The following is a 20,003-nucleotide window of genomic DNA, read 5'->3' on the forward strand; positions in this document are numbered from 1 at the left end:
CCTGATTTTTGCTGTTATAACAGTTTTGGAGCCATTTTTATGGAGCAATGGGAATCCTTCAGGATTTATTCCAGCTCAGTGTGGGTGAGAATCCAGGGATTTTACCCTGATTTTTCCTGTTTTCCCAGTGAGTTTGGAGCCATTTTCATGGGAATCCTTCAGGATTTATTTCCCCTCATTCCAGGTGCGGATCCCGGGATTTTCCCTGCTCCCTTTTCCCTGGGATTTCTGCTCTGATTCCAAAACCCCTCCCTCCCCTCTCTCCATGAAATCTCTGTTATTCCAAGGATTTTATTCCCATTTTTTTCCTTCTGAAGGAGATTAAAGGAGTTGAGAACTGCAGTGTGTTGTGTCTTTTTTGCAAAATTCACATCAAGGGCTCTCCCTGCACACTTGGGGGAATTTTCTTGGAAAAATTGGGGAATTCTTCACAGGAATTGTGAATATTTGAAGATTTGATGTTGTAATTCCAGTTAAATTTGGGAATGTTCATTTTTGACTTTGGGTTCTTTAAATTTTGTCCTGTAAAGGCCAAAAAAAGCCATTTTCCAGTGGCTTTTCCTGAGGCGGAAAATTGGGAATTTTGCCTTCACCTCATGAATATTAATATTTATAAGAGTCATATTGTGAACATTAATATTCATAATTTTCGTATTAATGAACAATAATGTTCATAATATTCATATTAATGAATAATAATGTTCACAATATTCATATTAATGAACAATAATGTTCATAATATTCATATTAATGAATAATAATATTCATAATATTCGTATTAATGAATAATAATATTCACAATATTCATATTAATGAATAATGTTCATAATATTCATATTAATGAACAATAATGTTCATAATATTCATCTTGATAATCAATAATGTTCATAATATTCATATTAATGAATAATAATGTTCATAATATTCGTATTAATGAACAATAATATTCACAATATTCATATTAATGAACAATAATATTCACAATATTCATATTAATGAACAATAATGTTCATAATATTCGTATTAATGAACAATAATATTCACAATATTCATATTAATGAATAATAATGTTCACAATATTCATATTAATGAATAATAATATTCACAATATTCATATTAATGAACAATAATATTCACAATATTAATATTAATGAACAATAATATTCACAATATTCATATTAATGAATAATTATATTCACAATATTAGTATTAATGAATAATGTTCATAATATTAATATCAAAGAATAATTATGTTTTATGTCAGGGTTTGAGGGGAGCTCCAATTCTCGTTATTTTCCTAATTACAATTTTCTCATTATTAATCCCCAAATTATCTGCAGCTGTTCCAGTTGGGTTTTCCTCCCATCACAAGAGCCAGGCTGAAATTTCTCCTATAAAATCAAACTTCAGGAATACAAAATAAAATCATAAACTGCAATAAAATCAGAAAAACAATACTAATAATAATAACAACAATTAATAACAATAATAATAATAATAATAATAATAATAATAATAATAATAATAATAATAATCTGGAGGATTTTATTCCAAATTTTCCATCCCTTTGGGAGTTCACTGCTTTATTCCTGATGTGCTCCTGTCAGGATTTCCAGTGGATATTTTTATATAAATTTGAAATAATTTTAAAATAAATAAAAATAATTTTAAAAATTTATATAAATTTATATTTGATATAAATTATATATATTTATATATAATACATGTTATACATACATATATATTTACATATATATAATGTATATATTTATATATTTATATCTATTTTTATTAAGCTATTTATATTTATATATTTATATATTTATATATTTATATATTTATATATAATTATATATAAAATATTTACAGAAATATTTTTATATATTTATATCTATTTTTATTAAGCTATTTATATATTTATATCTATTTTTATTAAGCTATTTATATTTATATATAATATTTATAGAAATATTTATATATTTATATCTATTTTTATTAAGCTATATTTATATATTTATATATTTTTATATATATTTATATATATATGAAATATTTATAGAAATATTTATATATTTATATCTATTTTTATTAAGCTATTCTTAACTTGGGAGAGAGCAAATAAAGTGAGATTTAAATCAAATTAATACTCAACATTCTGCCAGGTGGAAGGAATAAAAATCCTGCAGAATAAATGTGGAAAAACATTTGGAAAAATCAATGTACAGTGGTGATGCTCAAATAATTGGGAATAATTAGGGACTGATAATAATAATACAATAATAATTGTATTATTAGGGAAATACAATTTTTATTCCTGGGACTGGATAAATGTAAATTCTAAAAAAATAATATTTCTTTTATATAAATATATTAATATATTTATGAAAGTATAGATCTCATATAAAAAAATCTCGTGTGTGTATATAAAATATGTAAATATCTAAAAATACATATATATATATATATAAAACACACTGGAAATAAAATTTCTATGCCTGGGACTGGATAAATGTAAATATTAAAAAAATAATATTTCTTATATAGAAATATATTAATATATTTATGAAAGTATAGATCTCATATAAAAAAATCTCGTGTGTGTATATAAAATATGTAAATATATAAAAATACATATCTATATATAAAACACACTGGAAATACAATTTTTATGCCTGGGACTGGATAAATGTAAATATAAAAAAAATAATATTTCTTATATAGAAATATATATTTATGAAAGTATAGATCTCTATAAAAATTTTAAAAAATATTCATATTTAAATTATAAAAAACTTATGTCAATATATTAAAAATAATATCTATATATAAAAAATATATTATATAAACTTCTATAAATATAAAATTATATTATAATAAATATACATTCAAAATGTAATATCTATAATAAAATGTATTATATGATATAATAAAATAATAATATATAAAAATAGAAAAGATATATATGTAAATATAAAAAAACCTTTATATGTCTTATGTTAAAAATATATCATTAAAAAATATATATACAATTATATATAAACCTTATCTATAAATATAAAAGATGTATATTGTTTTTAAAAATAGATATATTTGAATTTATATTTATATTTATATTAATTTATATATTGTATATGTGTACATATGTATATATAATATATAAAAATAGAAAAGATATCTTATATATGTAAATATAAAAAACCTTTATATGTCTTATATTAAAAATATATCATTAAAATATATGTAATATACAATTATATATAAACCTTATCTATAAATATAAAAAAATTATATTATTTATAAAAATAGATATATTTAAATTAATATTTATTTATATTTATATATTTTAGGTGTGTATATATGTATATATATATGTACATATATATACATATACATACATATACATACATATATACCCATATAAAATATATAAATATTTTTATATATTTTATATGTGTGTATATGTATATATATGTATTTTTAATATATTATTTAAAATATATATAATATACAATTATATATAAACCTTATCTATAAATATAAAAGATGTATATTATTTATAAAAATAGATATATTTAAATTAATATTTATTTATATTTATTTATATGTTTTATGTGTATATATGTATATATATGTATATATATACATATACATACAAATATACACATATATACACATAAAATATGAAAATATTTATATTTATTTATATATTTTATATGTGTGTATATGTATATATATGTATTTTTAATATATTATTAAAAATATATATAATATACAATTATATATAAACCTTATCTATAAATATAAAAGATGTATATTATTTATAAAAATAGATATATTTAAATTAATATTTATTTATATTTATTTATATATTTTATATGGGTATATATGTATATATATGTATATATTATGTAATAAATTAACATATATACATATACATACATATATACCCATATAAAATATATAATTATTTTTATATATTTTATATGTGTATATATGTATATATATGTATTTTTAATATATTATTAAAATATATATAATATACAATTATATATAAACCTTATCTGTAAATATAAAAGATGTATATTATTTATAAAAATAGATATATTTAAATTAATATTTATTTATATATTTTATATGTATATATGTATATATATGTATTTTTAATATATTATTAAAAATATATATAATATACAATTATATATAAACCTTATCTATAAATATAAAAGATGTATATTATTTATAAAAATAGATATATTTAAATTAATATTTATTTATTTTTATTTATATCTTTTATATGTATATTTATTTATTTATTTATTTATTTATTTATTTATTTATGCATTTTGAGTCTTAAAAATACCAGAATTTAATAGAGCAGGAATAGGAAAAAATGGATTTCTTTCAGGTTTTTTGTCTTATCCCCAAAAAACCTGGAGTTGAACCACCTTGAAGCAAGAAATTCATTAATTAATTTATTAATTAATTACAGCAGAATGAAAGGCTGCAGTGCAATTATTTAGGATTGCTTTGGTGACCTGCAGAAATTCCATTTCTTTTTCTTTTTTTTTTTTTTGCCTGCTGATCTTTGCTCCCTGTGTTTAAAATCCAGAAAATTCCAGGAAAATTGAGAATTCCTGAGGTGAGAGGAAATGTGTGGAAAAGGAAATGAGGGACTGAGGGGATTGAGAAAATCAGGAAAATTCAGAATTTAGGGACAAAACACGAATAATCCTTACAGGCAGGAATCCAAGAAATGCAAGAATTTAACTCCAACCTGTTCTTTATTAATTCCTGATATTATATTGATTATTAATTCCTCTAATTATATTTATTAATTATGGAGCTGATCCACAGCAACCCTTGCCTGGTCCCTGTCTCCTTTTCTTTATGTCCCAGCAGCCAAAAAATCCTTTTTTGGAGAATTTTATTGAATTATTATTTATTATTTAATATTTTTAATATTTTATTATTTAATATTTTATTATTTATTATTTAATATTTTAAATATTTTTAATGATTTAATATTTTATTATTTATTATTTAATTTATTATTGAATTATATTAAATTCCCCCTGTAAATAATGAATATTCCCATATTTTCCTCCCGTGGAGCTCCAGGTATAATGTATCAATTTATTTTATATATATTATATTAAATCCCTGAAATAATGATATTCCATATTTTTCCTGTGAACTCAGTATAAATTGTATCAATTATTATTTTATTATTTAATTATATTAAATTCCCCCTGTAAATAATGAATATTCCCATATTTTCCTCCCGTTGAGCTCCAGGTATAAATTAATTGTAGAAATTATTATTTTATTATTTAATTATAATAAATTCCCCCTGTAAATAATGAATATTCCCATATTTTCCTCCTGTTGAGCTCCAGGTATAAATTGTAGAAATTATTATTTTATTATTTAATTATATTAAATTCCCCCTGTAAATAATGAATATTCCCATATTTTCCTCCTGTTGAGCTCCAGGTATAAATTGTATAAATTGTAGAAATTATTATTTTATTATTTAATTCTATTAAATTCCCCCTGTAAATAATGAATATTCCCATATTTTCCTCCCGTTGAGCTCCAGGTATAAATTGTAGAAATTATATTATTATTAATAATATATCCTGTAAATAATGATTCCCATATTTCGTATAATTATAAATTATTATTTTATTATTAAAATACCAATTATTATTTATTACATTGTATAAACTGGTATTGGTAAGTTTTGGTATAAATTGTTTTATAGATAGATAAATAAATAAATAAATTTTTATATATAGATATATGATAATAATTAAAATATATAATAATTTTTATAGATAGATAAATAATTAAATAATTAATTATTAAATAATAAATAATAGATAGATAATAAATTTTATAATAGATAAATTGTTTTATAGATAGATATAGATACAAATCTGAGGAATTCCTGTTTATTTTGGGATCCCTGGATTCTGATTTTCCTCTCTGCTCTGGAAAATTTGGGATAAATTTTTTTATAATGAACACAATTCCTGTTTATTTTGGAATTCCTGGATTCTCTTTTCCCTCTGTTCTGGTAAAATTCCATATTTTCCATCATTTTCTCCCATTTATTGTTTTTTTTTATTTTTTCCCTGGCATTCCCTCTGGAATTATTTTATCAGACACCTCACAGTGAATATTTAAATGGAACATTTTTATTTATACAAATGTACAACACAATTTACACCTGTTAAAAAACAATTCAACATTTCAAAGCAAAATCCTTATAAAATAAATATAAAATATGGTGCAGCTCAGCACTGGGGGGGTTTGGAACCCCAAATTGCTGCAGACACTTTAATTTCATTTATTTTAAAGGAAAATCCAGGGAGACGCCAGAGGAGGGAATTTTTTTGGGGAATCTCCAGGTGGAATTTGCATAGAAAAAACAGATTAAAACTCCAAAAACCAGAGATGGACAGCAAAATTCCAAGTTTGGCTGAGGGGTGAGACCAAAAAAATGTTGATTTTATATTAAAAAAATCATTCAAAACAAACAGCGGTGAAGGTGGATTTTTATCAAGATGTTTATCTATAATTTATATATAAAATAGAATTATTTTTAATAATAAAAATAAACACACTGAGCTTTTCCTTGCTTGGAGAAATCCCCTGGAATTAAATGAAATAAATGAATTTCCAAGAAATCTCCCTGGAAATTCAATCCCAAGGCCACAAAATTCAGGAGAGCCCCATCCATCAGCACATTCCTGATTTTCCAGAATATTCCACATGGATTTCCCTGTAATTCCCCCCAAAAAAAAGCATTTTGAGCCTTAAAAATACCAAAATTTGATAGAGCTCAAGTTACCTTGGAGCAGGAATAGGAAAAAATTCACTCCTGGAAGAATAATTAATGATTCTTTTAAAAAAAATTAATTAAAAAACAGTTTAAAGCAAGTCCATGACACCCTGCTTTTATTACTGACTTTGCAATACAAAGTTGGTTCTTTTATAAAAGTGATGTAAACCATTTTTTAATATATATATTTATATTTATATATATTTTTGAGCATTTATTTTTGATCATTTATATATTACAGGCTCACTGATTTGCAAAGCTGGCAAGATTGGTGGATTTTGGAATTTTTTCCAGCATTTCCAAACCCTTCCTTTACCTCCAAAAATAAATAATGGTGTGAATGGAAATGAGGAATTTTGGGCATTTCTCTGGTGGAATTTATGAATTCCAGCATTTTTCTGCTGGAAATGAGGAATTTTAGGGATTTTTTCTGGTGGGGCTTGGAAATTCCAAGTTTTCCACTGGAAATTAGAATATTTTTTAGGGATTTTTCTGGTTGAATTTGGGAATTCCAGTGGTGTTCCAACGGAAAAGAAGATTTTTTTAGGGATTTCTGTGGTGAAAATCCTGCGATTTCCTGCTGGAAATGTGGATTTTTATGGATTTCTCTGGTTGAATTTAGGAATTCCAGCGATGTTCCACTGGAAATGAGGATTTTTTTGGGATTTCCCTGGTTGGAATTCAGGATTTCCATGGTTTTTGGCTGGAATTAGATTCAGGTTTTTTAATAGGATTTACTCTGGTGGAATTTAGGAATTCCAGCAGTTTTCCCCTGGAAACACAAATTTGTAGGGATTTATCTGGTGGAGTTTAGGAATTCCAGTAGTTTTCCCTTGGAAATTCGAATTTTTGGGGATTTCTCTGGCGAAGTTTGGGAATTCCAGTGGTTTTCCCCTGGAAATGTGGATTTTTAGGGATTTCTCTGGTGGAATTCCAGCAGTTTCCTGTTGGAAATGTGGATTTTTAGGGATTTCTCTGGTGGAATTCCAGCAGTTTCCTGTTGGAAATGCGGATTTCTCTGGCGAAGTTTGGGAATTCCAGTGGTTTTCCCCTGGAAATGTGGATTTTTAGGGATTTCTCTGGCAGAATTCAGGAATTCCAGCTGTTTTCCGGGTGATGGCATCTCCTCCTTTGCTTCCTCGCTGCCCATCCCAGAGGAGCGGGAGCTCCATCCTGTGTTAATTAGGGCGTGTTAATGAGCCGGGGGTTAATGAGCTGGGAGTGCCAGCGGGCTGTTCCTGAGGGAACGCGGACACAGGAACGCTTCAGTGCCGGTTCTTGGCCGGGTTAGGCCGGGCTTTACCCGGGTTAGGCCGGGCTTTACCCAGGTTAGGCCGGGCTTTACCCGGGTTAGGCCGGGCTTTACCCAGCTTAGGCCGGGCTTTGCCCGAGTTAGGCCGGGCTTTACCCGGGTTAGGCCGGGCTTTACCCAGCTTAGGCCGGGCTTTACCCAGCTTAGGCCGGGCTTTGCCCGAGTTAGGCCGGGCTTTACCCGGGTTAGGCCGGGCTTTACCCAGGTTAGGCCGGGCTTTACCCGGGTTAGGCCGGGCTTTACCCGAGTTAGGCCGGGCTTTACCCGAGTTAGGCCGGGCTTTACCCAGGTTAGGCCGGGCTTTACCCAGGTTAGGCCGGGCTTTACCCGGCTTAGGCCGGGCTTTACCCGAGTTAGGCCGGGCTTTACCCAGCTTAGGCCGGGCTTTACCCGGGTTAGGCCGGGCTTTACCTGACTTAGGCCGGGCTTTACCCGAGTTAGGCCGGGCTTTACCCGAGTTAGGCCGGGCTTTACCCGAGTTAGGCCGGGCTTTACCCAGCTTAGGCCGGGCTTTACCCAGCTTAGGCCGGGCTTTACCCAGGTTAGGCCGGGCTTTACCCAGGTTAGGCCGGGCTTTACCCAGCTTAGGCCGGGCTTTACCCAAGTTAGGCCGGGCTTTACCCAGGTTAGGCCGGGCTTTACCCAGGTTAGGCCGGGCTTTACCCAGGTTAGGCCGGGCTTTACCCAGGTTAGGCCGGGCTTTACCCAGGTTAGGCCAGGCTTGGTGCCTTTCCAGCCTCAGAGGTGTTTCCAGAATGGGCCGGGATTGTCCCCAGAGTTCCTGCAGCGAGCGGGGACACAGAGCGGGAATTCCGCGGTCCCAAACCCGGGATCAGCCAGAACCGGGATGGAGTGAAGGAGTCCAGGTTGGCTCAGCTGGGCCAGCGTGGCGCTGTCGCTGTCACTGTCCTGTCACTGTCCTCTCCTTGGCACTGTCACCATCCCTGTCGCTGTCGTTGTCACCATCACTGTCCCATCCTTGTCCCGTTGTCACTGTGGTTGTCACTGTCACTATCCTGCCGTTGTCATTGTTACCGTCACTATCGCAGTCCCTGTCCTGTCGCGGTCTCTGTCACTGTCACCACTGTCCCGTCCCTGCCCTGTCGTTGTCACCATCACTGTCTTGTCACTGTCGTTGTCATTATTACCGTCCTTATCACGGTTCCTGTCCTGTTGCCGTTTCTGTCACTGTCATTGTCACCATCACTGTCCTGTCGTTGTCATTGTTACCATCCCTAACACCATCCCCGCCCTGTCGCGGTCGCTGTCCCGTCGCTCTCGCTGTCGTTGTCATTGTTACCGTCCCTATCACCGTCCTGTCCTGTCATAGTCCCCGTCCTGTTGTCACCGTCACCGTCCTGTCGCTGTCGTTGTTACCGTCCCTATCACCGTCACTGTCCCGTCGCTCTCGTTGTCCCTGTCCCTGTCTCTGTCCCGATCCCTGTCGCTGTCCGGTTGCTGCTGCCGTCTCTCTCGCTGTCCGGTCTCTGTCGCTGTCCTGCGCTGTCCTGCCGTCCGTCCCTGTCACTGTCGGTCCCTGTGGCGTCCTGTCTCACTGTCGCGTCCTGTCACTGTCGCGTCTCTGTACTGTCGCGTCCTGTCGGTCTGTTGTCCTGTCGCGGTCTCGTCCTGTGCGTCCCGTCCGTCACTGTGTCCCTGTGGCGGTCTCTGTCTTCACTGTCGCGGTCCTCCTGTCCGGCTGTGCTGTCCGTCCCTGTCCGTCGGTCTCCGGTCTCTGTCACTGTCGCGGTCCCTGTCCCGGTCGGTCCTGTCGGTCTCTGTCCTGTCGCTGTCCGGTCCGTCTGTCGGTCCTGTCCCGGTCCTGTCCCTGTCCGCGGTCCTGTCGTCGGTCACTGTCCGTCGCTGGTCCGTCCTGTCCTGCTGTCCTGTCGCGCGTCCCTGTCCCGGTCTGTGTCCCTGTCGCGGTCTCTGTCCTGTCGCTGTCCGGGCCGTCCTGTCGGTCCCCTGTCCCGGTCCTGTCGTCCGCCTGTCGCGGTCTCTGTCCTGTCGCTGTCCGTCCCGCTGTCAGGTCCCTGTGGCTGTTCATGTCGCTGTCGCGTCCGTCCGCCGGTCTGTCCCTGTCGCGGTCCCTGTCCCCTGTCGCGGTCCTGTCCCTGTCGCCGTCTGCGGTCCGGTCCGCCTGTCAGGTCCCTGTGGCTGTCTCTGTCCCTGTCGCGGTCTCTGTCCCTGTCCCGGTCTCTGTCCCTGTCGTGGTCTCTGTCCCGGTCCCTGTCCCGGTCCCTGTCCCTGTCGCGGTCCCTGTCCCGGTCACTGTCAGGTCCCTGTGGCTGTCTCTGTCACTGTCGCGGTCTCTGTCACTGTCGTGGTCCCTGTCCCGGTCTCTGTCACTGTCGCGGTCCCGGTCCCGGTCCCTGTCGCGGTCACTGTCAGGTCCCTGTCGCGGTCTCTGTCCCTGTCGCTGTCGCGGTCCCTGTCCCTGTCGCTGTCCCGGTCCCTGTCGCGGTCCCGGTCCCTGTCGCGGTCAGCGTCCCGCGGCCGCGGCCGTGAGCCAGCGCTGTGCCAGCAGCGCCAGCCCGAGCGCGGCGGGGCCGAGCGGGGCCGGGGCCGCGGTGGCGCCGAGCGGGGCCAGCGTGGCGAACACGGCGTCCGAGGCGTTGCGCGGCAGCGGCAGGTTACAGATGCTGCCCTCGCAGCACGACGTGCACACCTGCACCGACAGACAGACAGACAGACAGGCAGGGAATGAGGGATTCCGGGCAGCAAAATGAAGGTAAAATAACGGTGCATTTGCAAAGGAGCTCCCTGTGATTTATTTCTCTTTTTTTCCCCCCTCCTGCCACTTTTTAAAAAATCCATCTCTTGAGAGAACATGATTTTCTCCTTTTTTTTTTCCTTTTCCTTTTTCCTCCTCCCTTTTTTAGCATTCCCAAGTGAAACTTAATTTCAGCTGAATTTACCCTCTGACCCAGCCAGACTTCTGGCACACTCTAATTACTCCATAAATTATAATTTCTATCATAAATATGATATAGATGATGGATAAATATTAAACGTATCATAGAATACAAATATACAAAATCAATTCTAATATATATATTGTATATACAAATATATATATACAAATATATACAAATCAATTATATACTATATATATGCAAAATCAATTATATACTATATACATATAATTATGCATTATATATACACTGTACATATTTAATATAATGTTACAATACATAATGTAATGTAATAATTGTGCATTGTTATATGTAGTTCTATATTTTTTATATTATATATTACATTTAATAGACAGTATTTAGTGTCTATACTATATTGTATGGTAAATTGTGTATATATACTTCAATACACATTTTACATATATGTAAAGAGATATATTTTTATAAATATGAAACATTTATAATATATTGTATATACTGTATCATTATATACTATATATCATGTATTGTATACTATTATATATTGTTACATATTACATTCAATATATTGCATATATTGTAGATATATGAAATACGTTGTATATTGTATATAATGAACATTATATATTATATACTCTACAATATCTATTGCATTTTATCTATTTTTACTATATGTTTTATATATTTTTCTATATTATATATTTTATATAACATTATTTCATGTTTCATATATATTTTAATATTATATATTGTGATAGATTTTATCCTATTTATATTTCTATATTTTCTACTACATTATATGTAATATATTGTCTCTATTATATATATATATAAAATATATGTAATATATTGTCTCTCTCTATATATAATATATTACATAATATATATAGCACACATTACATATTATATATTACATACTAATATATGGAATATATATTGTAAATTGTTATAGATTACATTATATCTAAAGTATTACAGTATACTGTATATATTGCATATACAATATGTATATATGTATATATATGTAATATATTGTCTCTATTATTAGATATATATATAATATATTACATAATATATATAGCACACATTACATATTATATATTACATACTAATATATGGAATATATATTGTAAATTATTATAGATTACATTATATCTAAAGTATTACAATACACTGTATATATTGCATATACAATATGTATATGCATATACACATATGCATATACATATTGTATATGCAATATATACAATATGTATATGCATATATACATATACAATGTTTATATGTATAAAAATATATACATATACAATATATATATTGCATATACATATATATGCATATACATATATATATAATTTATACATTATATATACATTGTACATTTATTATATACAGTATATATACTATACATCTATAACATATATTATAATACCATATTAAATTACATTACATCACGTTAATTTTTTCATTTTTATCTGTATCTGCACATCCAATATTTACAAAACAACCCCTAATTCTGTCATTTTTCTCTGTTTCTCCCACCTTGTACTCCTCGTGGCGGATGTAGGTGCAGCCCGTGCTCAGACACTCCTCCAGGGCCACGCAGCGCTTGGTGACAGACACGCTCTCCCCGCTGGCCCTCATCATGTGCTGGCTGAAGCAGTACCTGGTCCCTAAAAAAACACGGAAAACTCTTTAGCTGCCCAATTCCAGCAGGAGAAATAGGAAATAAATCTTCTATTTTTATCAAATAAAGGAATTTTTTCAAAAATACCAATTTTTGGTGTATTTCTTGTAGATCGTGTGCTGGCTGAAGCCTTGTCTCTAAAAAATGAAAAATACTTATCTGCCTAATTCCCATTCCCTGAGAGTCCTCCAGCAGGAGAAATAGGAAAGAAATGCTGGATTTTTATCCAATCATGGGATCTTTAAAAAATACCATTTTTTGATGTATTTATTGTAGATCATGTGCTGGCTGAAGCAGCACCTTGTCCCTAAAAAACACGGAAAACTCTTTAGCTGCCCAATTCCAGCAGCAGAAATAGGAAATAAATCTTCTATTTTTATCAAATAAAGGAATTGTTTCAAAAATACCAATTTTTGATGTCTTTCTTGTAGATCATGTGCTGGCTGAAGCAGTACCTGGTCCCTAAAAAAACACGGAAATCTCTTTAGCTGCCCAATTCCAGCAGGAGAAATAGGAAATAAATCTTCTGTTTTTATCAAATAAAGGAATTTTTTCAAAAATACCAATTTTTGATGTCTTTATTGTAGATCGTGTGCTGGCTGAAGCAGCACCTTGTCCCTAAAAAAAATGGACAATATTTATGTGCCCAATTCCCTTTCTCTGAGATTCCACCAGCAGGAGAAATAGAAAAGAAGACCTGGATTTTTATAAAATCAGGAAATTTTTTAAAATATACCATTTTTAATGTATTTATTGTATATCGTGTGCTGGCTGAAGCAGCACCTTGTCCCTAAAAAACACAGAAATCTCTTTAGCTGCCCAATTCCAGCAGCAGAAATAGGAAATAAATCTTCTGTTTTTATCAAATAAAGGAATTTTTTCAAAAATACCAATTTTTGATGTATTTATTGTAGATCATGTGCTGGCTGAAGCAGTACCTTGTCCCTAAAAAAACACGGAAATCTCTTTAGCTGCCCAATTCCAGCAGGAGAAATAGGAAATGAATCTTCTGTTTTTATCAAATAAAGGAATATTTTCAAAAATACCATTTTTAATGTATTTATTGCAGATCATGTGCTGGCTGAAACCTTGTCCCTAAAAAACACGGAAATCTCTTTAGCTGCCCAATTCCAGCAGCAGAAATAGGAAATAAATCTTCTATTTTTATCAAATAAAGGAATATTTTTCAAAAATACCATTTTTAATGTATTTCTTGTAGATCGTGTGCTGGCTGAAGCAGCACCTTGTCCCTAAAATACATGGGACAATTTTTGTCTGCCTAATTCCGTTTCTCTGAGATTCCACCAGCAGGAGAAATAGAAGACCTGGATTTTTATCAAATCAGGAAATTTTTAAAAATATACCATTTTTAATGTATTTATTGTATATCATGTGCTGGCTGAAGCAGTACCTGGTCCCTAAAAAACACAGAAATCTCTTTAGCTGCCCAATTCCAGCAGCAGAAATAGGAAATAAATCTTCTATTTTTATCAAATAAAGGAATTTTTTCAAAAATACCATTTTTAATGTATTTATTGTATATCATGTGCTGGCTGAAGCAGTACCTGGTCCCTAAAAAAACACGGAAATCTCTTTAGCTGCCCAATTCCAGCAGGAGAAATAGGAAATGAATCTTCTGTTTTTATCAAATAAAGGAATATTTTCAAAAATACCATTTTTAATGTATTTCTTGTATATCGTGCGCTGGCTGAAGCAGTAACTTGTTCTTAAAAAACATGGGACAATTTTTATCTGCCTAATTCTATTTCTCTGAGATTCCACCAGCAGGAGAAATAGAAAAGAAGACCTGGATTTTTATCAAATCAGGAAATTTTTTCAAAAATACCATTTTTGATGTATTTATTGTATACCATGTGCTGGCTAAAGCAGTACCTGGTCCCTAAAAAACATTGGACAATATTTATGTGCCCAATTCCCATTCCCTGAGAGTCCTCCAGCAGGAGAAATAGGAAAGAAATGCTGGATTTTTATCCAATCGTGGGATCTTTAAAAAATACCATTTTTAATGTATTTATTGTATATCATGTGCTGGCTGAAGCAGTACCTGGTCCCTAAAAAAACACGGAAATCTCTTTAGCTGCCCAAGTCCAGCAGGAGAAATAGGAAATAAATCTTCTATTTTTATCAAATAAAGGAATATTTTCCAAAAATACCAATTTTTGATGTCTTTATTGTAGATCATGTGCTGGCTGAAGCAGTACCTGGTCCCTAAAAAACATGGGACAATTTTTATCTGCCTAATTCCGTTTCTCTGCAATTCCACCAGCAGGAGAAATAGAAAAGACGACCTGGATTTTTATCAAAACAGGGAATTTTTTCAAAAATATCATTTTTAATGTATTTATTGTATATCATGTGCTGGCTGAAGCAGCACCTTGTCCCTAAAAAACACAGAAATCTCTTTAGCTGCCCAATTCCAGCAGGAGAAATAGGAAATGAATCTTCTGTTTTTATCAAATAAAGGAATATTTTCAAAAATACCATTTTTAATGTATTTATTGTATATCATGTGCTGGCTGAAGCAGCACCTTGTCCCTAAAAAATGAAAAATACTTATCTGCCTAATTCCCATTCCCTGAGAGTCCTCCAGCAGGAGAAATAGGAAAGAAATGCTGGATTTTTATCCAATCGTGGGATCTTTAAAAAATACCACTTTTTGATGTATTTATTGTATATCATGTGCTGGCTGAAGCAGTACCTGGTCCCTAAAAAAACACAGAAAACTCTTTAGCTGCCCAATTCCAGCAGCAGAAATAGGAAATAAATCTTCTATTTTTATCAAATAAAGGAATTTTTTCAAAAATACCAATTTTTGATGTATTTATTGTAGATCATGTGCTGGCTGAAGCAGTACCTTGTCCCTAAAAAAACACGGAAAACTCTTTAGCTGCCCAATTCCAGCAGCAGAAATAGGAAATAAATCTTCTATTTTTATCAAATAAAGGAATTGTTTCAAAAATACCAATTTTTGATGTATTTATTGTATATCATGTGCTGGCTGAAGCAGCACCTGGTCCCTAAAAAAACACGGAAATCTCTTCAGCTGCCCAATTCCAGCAGCAGAAATAGGAAATAAATCTTCTATTTTTATCAAATAAAGGAATTTTTTCAAAAATACCATTTTTAATGTATTTATTGTATATCATGTGCTGGCTGAAGCAGTAACTTGTTCTTAAAAAACATGGGACAATTTTTATCTGCCTAATTCCGTTTCTCTGAGATTCCACCAGCAGAGAAATAGAAAGAAGACCTGGATTTTTATCAAATCAGGAAATTTTTTCAAAAATACCATTTTTAATGTATTTATTGTATATCACGTGCTGGCTGAAGCAGCACCTGGTCCCTAAAAAACACGGAAATCTCTTTAGCTGCCCAATTCCAGCAGCAGAAATAGAAAAATCTCTATTTTTATCAAATAGGAATTTTTTAAAATATACCAATTTTTAGTATTTTTGTAGATCATGTGCTGGCTGAAGCAGCCCTTGTCCCTAAAAAACACAGAAAACTCTTTAGCTGCCCAATTCCAGCAGCAGAAATAGGAAATAAATCTTCTATTTTTATCAAATAGAGGAATTTTTTAAAATATACCATTTTTAATGTATTTATTGTATATCATGTGCTGGCTGAAGCAGTACCTGGTCCCTAAAAAAAGAAAATCTCTTTACTCCCTAATTCCAGCAGAGAAATAGGAAAGAAATTCTGATTTTTATCCAATCGGAATCTTTTAAAAAATACCAATTTTTGATGTATTTATTGTAGATCATGTGCTGGCTGAAGCAGCACCTTGTCCCTAAAAAACACAGAAATCTCTTTAGCTGCCCAATTCCAGCAGCAAAAAATAGGAAATAAATCTTCTATTTTTATCAAATAAAGGAATTTTTTTAAATATACCATTTTTAATGTATTTATTGTATATCATGTGCTGGCTGAAGCAGTACCTGGTCCCTAAAAAAACACGGAAAACTCTTTAGCTGCCCAATTCCAGCAGGAGAAATAGGAAATAAATCTTCTATTTTTATCAAATAAAGGAATTTTTTTAAATATACCATTTTTAATGTATTTATTGTATATCATGTGCTGGCTGAAGCAGCACCTGGTCCCTAAAAAACATGAAAATCTCTTTAGCTGCCCATTATCCACAGCAGGAAATAGGAAAAAATCTTCTATTTTTATCCAATAAAGGAATTTTTAAAAAATACCATTTTTTATTATTTATTGTATATCAGTGCTGGCTGAAGCAGTACCTTGTTCTTAAAAAACATGGGACAATTTTTATCTGCCCAATCCTTTCTCTGAGATTCCACCAGCAGGAGAAATAGAAAAGACGACCTGGATTTTTATCAAAACAGGGAATTTTTTCAAAAATATCATTTTTAATGTATTTATTGTATATCATGTGCTGGCTGAAGCAGCACCTTGTCCCTAAAAAACACAGAAATCTCTTTAGCTGCCCAATTCCAGCAGCAGAAATAGGAAATAAATCTTCTGTTTTTATCAAATAAAGGAATTTTTTCAAAAATACCAATTTTTGATGTATTTCTTGTAGATCATGTGCTGGCTAAGCAGCCCTGTCCCTAAAAAAACACAGAAATCTCTTTAGCTGCCCAATTCCAGCAGAGAAATAGGAAATAAATCTTCTATTTTTATCAAATAGAGGAATTTTTTAAAAATACCATTTTTATGTGTTTTATTGTAATCATGTGCTGGCTGAACACCCTTGTCCCTAAAAAAAAAACACGCAATTCTTCTGAGAGCCATTCCAGCAGGGAGAAATAGGAAAGAAATCTCTATTTTTATCAAATAAAGGATTCTTTAAAAAATACCATTTTTTGATGTATTTCTTGTATATCATGTGCTGGCTGAAGCAGCACCTTGTCCCTAAAAAAACACAGCAAACTCTTTAGCTGCCCAATTCCAGCAGCAGAAATAGGAAATAAATCTTCTATTTTTATCAAATAAAGGAATTGTTTCAAAAATACCATTTTTAATGTATTTATTGTATATCATGTGCTGGCTGAAGCAGCACCTTGTCCTAAAAAAACACGGAAAATACTTAGCTGCCCAATTCCATCGAGAGTCCAGCAGGAAATAGGAAATAAAATTCTGGATTTTTTATCCAATAAGGATTTTTAAAAATACCATTTTTAATGTATTTATTGTATACATGTGCTGGCTGAAGCAGTACCTTGTCCCTAAAAACAGGAAAAATCTTTAGCTATGCCCATTCCTAGCAGCAGAAATAGGAAAAAATCTGTATTTTATCAAATAAAGGAATTTTTTAAAAAATACCATTTTTAATGTATTTATTGTATATCATGTGCTGGCTGAAGCAGCACCTTGTCCCTAAAAAAAATATAGAAATATTTATGTGCCCATTTCCCTGTTGCCCCTTTCTCCTGTCCAAACAAGGATTTATCTGGGAATATTGGGGTGCCATGCCAGCCAGCCTGAGGGTTTTATTGCTGCTGATTTGAGCTCAAAGGAAGCAAATTCTGGGCTGATAACGACCCTGCAAACACAGCAGGGTCATCTCCTTCCAAAATAAACATTTCCCAAAGGGAAAAATCCCAAAACAACCCAGCTAAATGGGATTCACAGGAGCTGCGGATAATCCCGATGTTTTGTGATGTTTTTGTTTCTCTTCTTTGCCTCAGAAGAGAACTGAAGGAAGGGGAGATCTGGGCAGCTCAGATCTGGATATTTGAGTGTTTTATTAAAGGGTTTTTAAAGAGCTGTTCCCAATTTCAGACTCCAAGGGGATTTATGGGATCAAATAAAATACCAAAATTCAGCTGTGTCTGTCCTGAAAGTGGATTTGTGCTGTAGGGGAGGGAGGTGAACACAGCCAGAAACTGGTCCTGTATTCACCTGTAAGAGAAATAAAACTCTTAAAAACAATAAAACTCTTTAAAAAATCCTTCCCTGTGAGGGTGAGGAGGGGAAGGGATGGAATTCTCAGAGAAGCTCCCGGATTCCTGAGATCCAACCAGCAGGAGAAATAGGAAGGAATTGCTGGATTGGAAGTGTCCAGGGCCAGGTTGGATGCTCGAAGCTGGTTTGCTGGAATGGGAAATTTCCAAGGTTCTCCCATCAGCATTTCTCAGGTTGGGAATGAAATCCTGGAATCCCTGAGGCTGGAAATCCCACCGGGAACATTCCCAGCATTCCCAGCACTGCCATTCCATGGATTTGAAATCCCTTGGGAATGTCGATTCCCACTGTCCCGCTCAGCCCATTCCCATCCTTACCAACCTTTTTCCATTAAGAATTTTTCCCAAATATTTCATTCCTGGCTCAGCTTGAGGCCATTCCCTCTCATCCTGTCCCTTTTCCCTGGGATCAGATCCTGATTCCCACCTGGATCCAGCCAGAGAATTGTTGGGAATTGTCTCCGACTCCTAATTCTATTTATTTCCACCTGAATTTGAAGGAATTCCAGCAAAACCCTTGGGAAAACCTGAGCCTGACCTCCATCCCAGCAAACCCTGGGATGGTGGAAGGTGTCCATGCCCAGGGAATGGGATGAGCTTTAAGGTCCCTTCCCACCCAAACCAGTCTGGAATTTTGGGAAAGCAACACCAGCCTGATTGAATCCCCCAGCTGAGCCAGAGGAAAATGGAATAGCTCCGAGTCCTCAACCTCATCCACTGCAAGGAGACAGAAAAGCTGAGGGGTGAACCCCAGAATGCCATATTCCACATTTCTGGGAATAAGGGGCTCCGTTGGGTTGGGATGGGGCTGGGTTACCTCGGGGGCAGTAAACATCCGGAGCCCAGCGGTTGCACTCGTAATTATCCGAGGCCTTTTCGCAGGTGAAACACTTAAATCCGTGAGGATACGGCGTGGCTGAAAGGAATGGAAAATATGGAGTTAAAAAGGAATGGAAAATGGAGTTAAAATGAATGATAATGGAGTTAAAATGACCATATAACCATATATAACATTAATCTGGTTCTACACTGCTTTTCGGGAGAAACGCTTAAATCCACAAGGATATGGTGTGGCTGAAAGGAATGGAAAATGTGGAATTAATAGGAATGATAGTGGAGTTAAAATGACCATATAACCAATTATAACATTAATCTGGTTCTACACTGCTTTTCGGGAGAAACGCTTAAATCCACAAGGATATGGTGTGACTGAAAGGAATGGAAAATACGGAATTCATAGGAATGATAATGGAGTTAAAATGACCCCATTAATCTGGTTCTACACTGCTTTTCGGGAGAAACGCTTAAATCC

General features: G+C 33.9%; 1 protein-coding gene across 3 annotated transcripts in view; it reads right to left on the reverse strand.

Annotated features, from left to right (window-relative positions):
* Positions 1 to 10,305: 10,305 nt before the first annotated feature.
* LYPD6 (LY6/PLAUR domain containing 6) overlaps positions 10,306 to 20,003 on the reverse strand; it is a 42,897-nt gene continuing 33,199 nt past the window's right edge. For all 3 annotated transcript variants that reach the window (XM_064718296.1, XM_064718295.1, XM_064718297.1), the window contains exons 3-5: positions 19,509 to 19,607; positions 12,596 to 12,726; positions 10,306 to 10,827 (exon numbers count right to left, since the gene is read on the reverse strand). In XM_064718296.1, coding sequence (XP_064574366.1) covers positions 10,642 to 10,827; positions 12,596 to 12,726; positions 19,509 to 19,607 — 416 coding nt within the window. In that variant the 3' untranslated portion in view covers positions 10,306 to 10,641. The remainder of the gene's footprint in view (positions 10,828 to 12,595; positions 12,727 to 19,508; positions 19,608 to 20,003) is intronic.

Source organism: Zonotrichia leucophrys, chromosome 7 (genome assembly GCF_028769735.1).
Source record: "Zonotrichia leucophrys gambelii isolate GWCS_2022_RI chromosome 7, RI_Zleu_2.0, whole genome shotgun sequence".
In the NCBI taxonomy this organism is placed as follows: Eukaryota; Metazoa; Chordata; class Aves; order Passeriformes; family Passerellidae; genus Zonotrichia; species Zonotrichia leucophrys.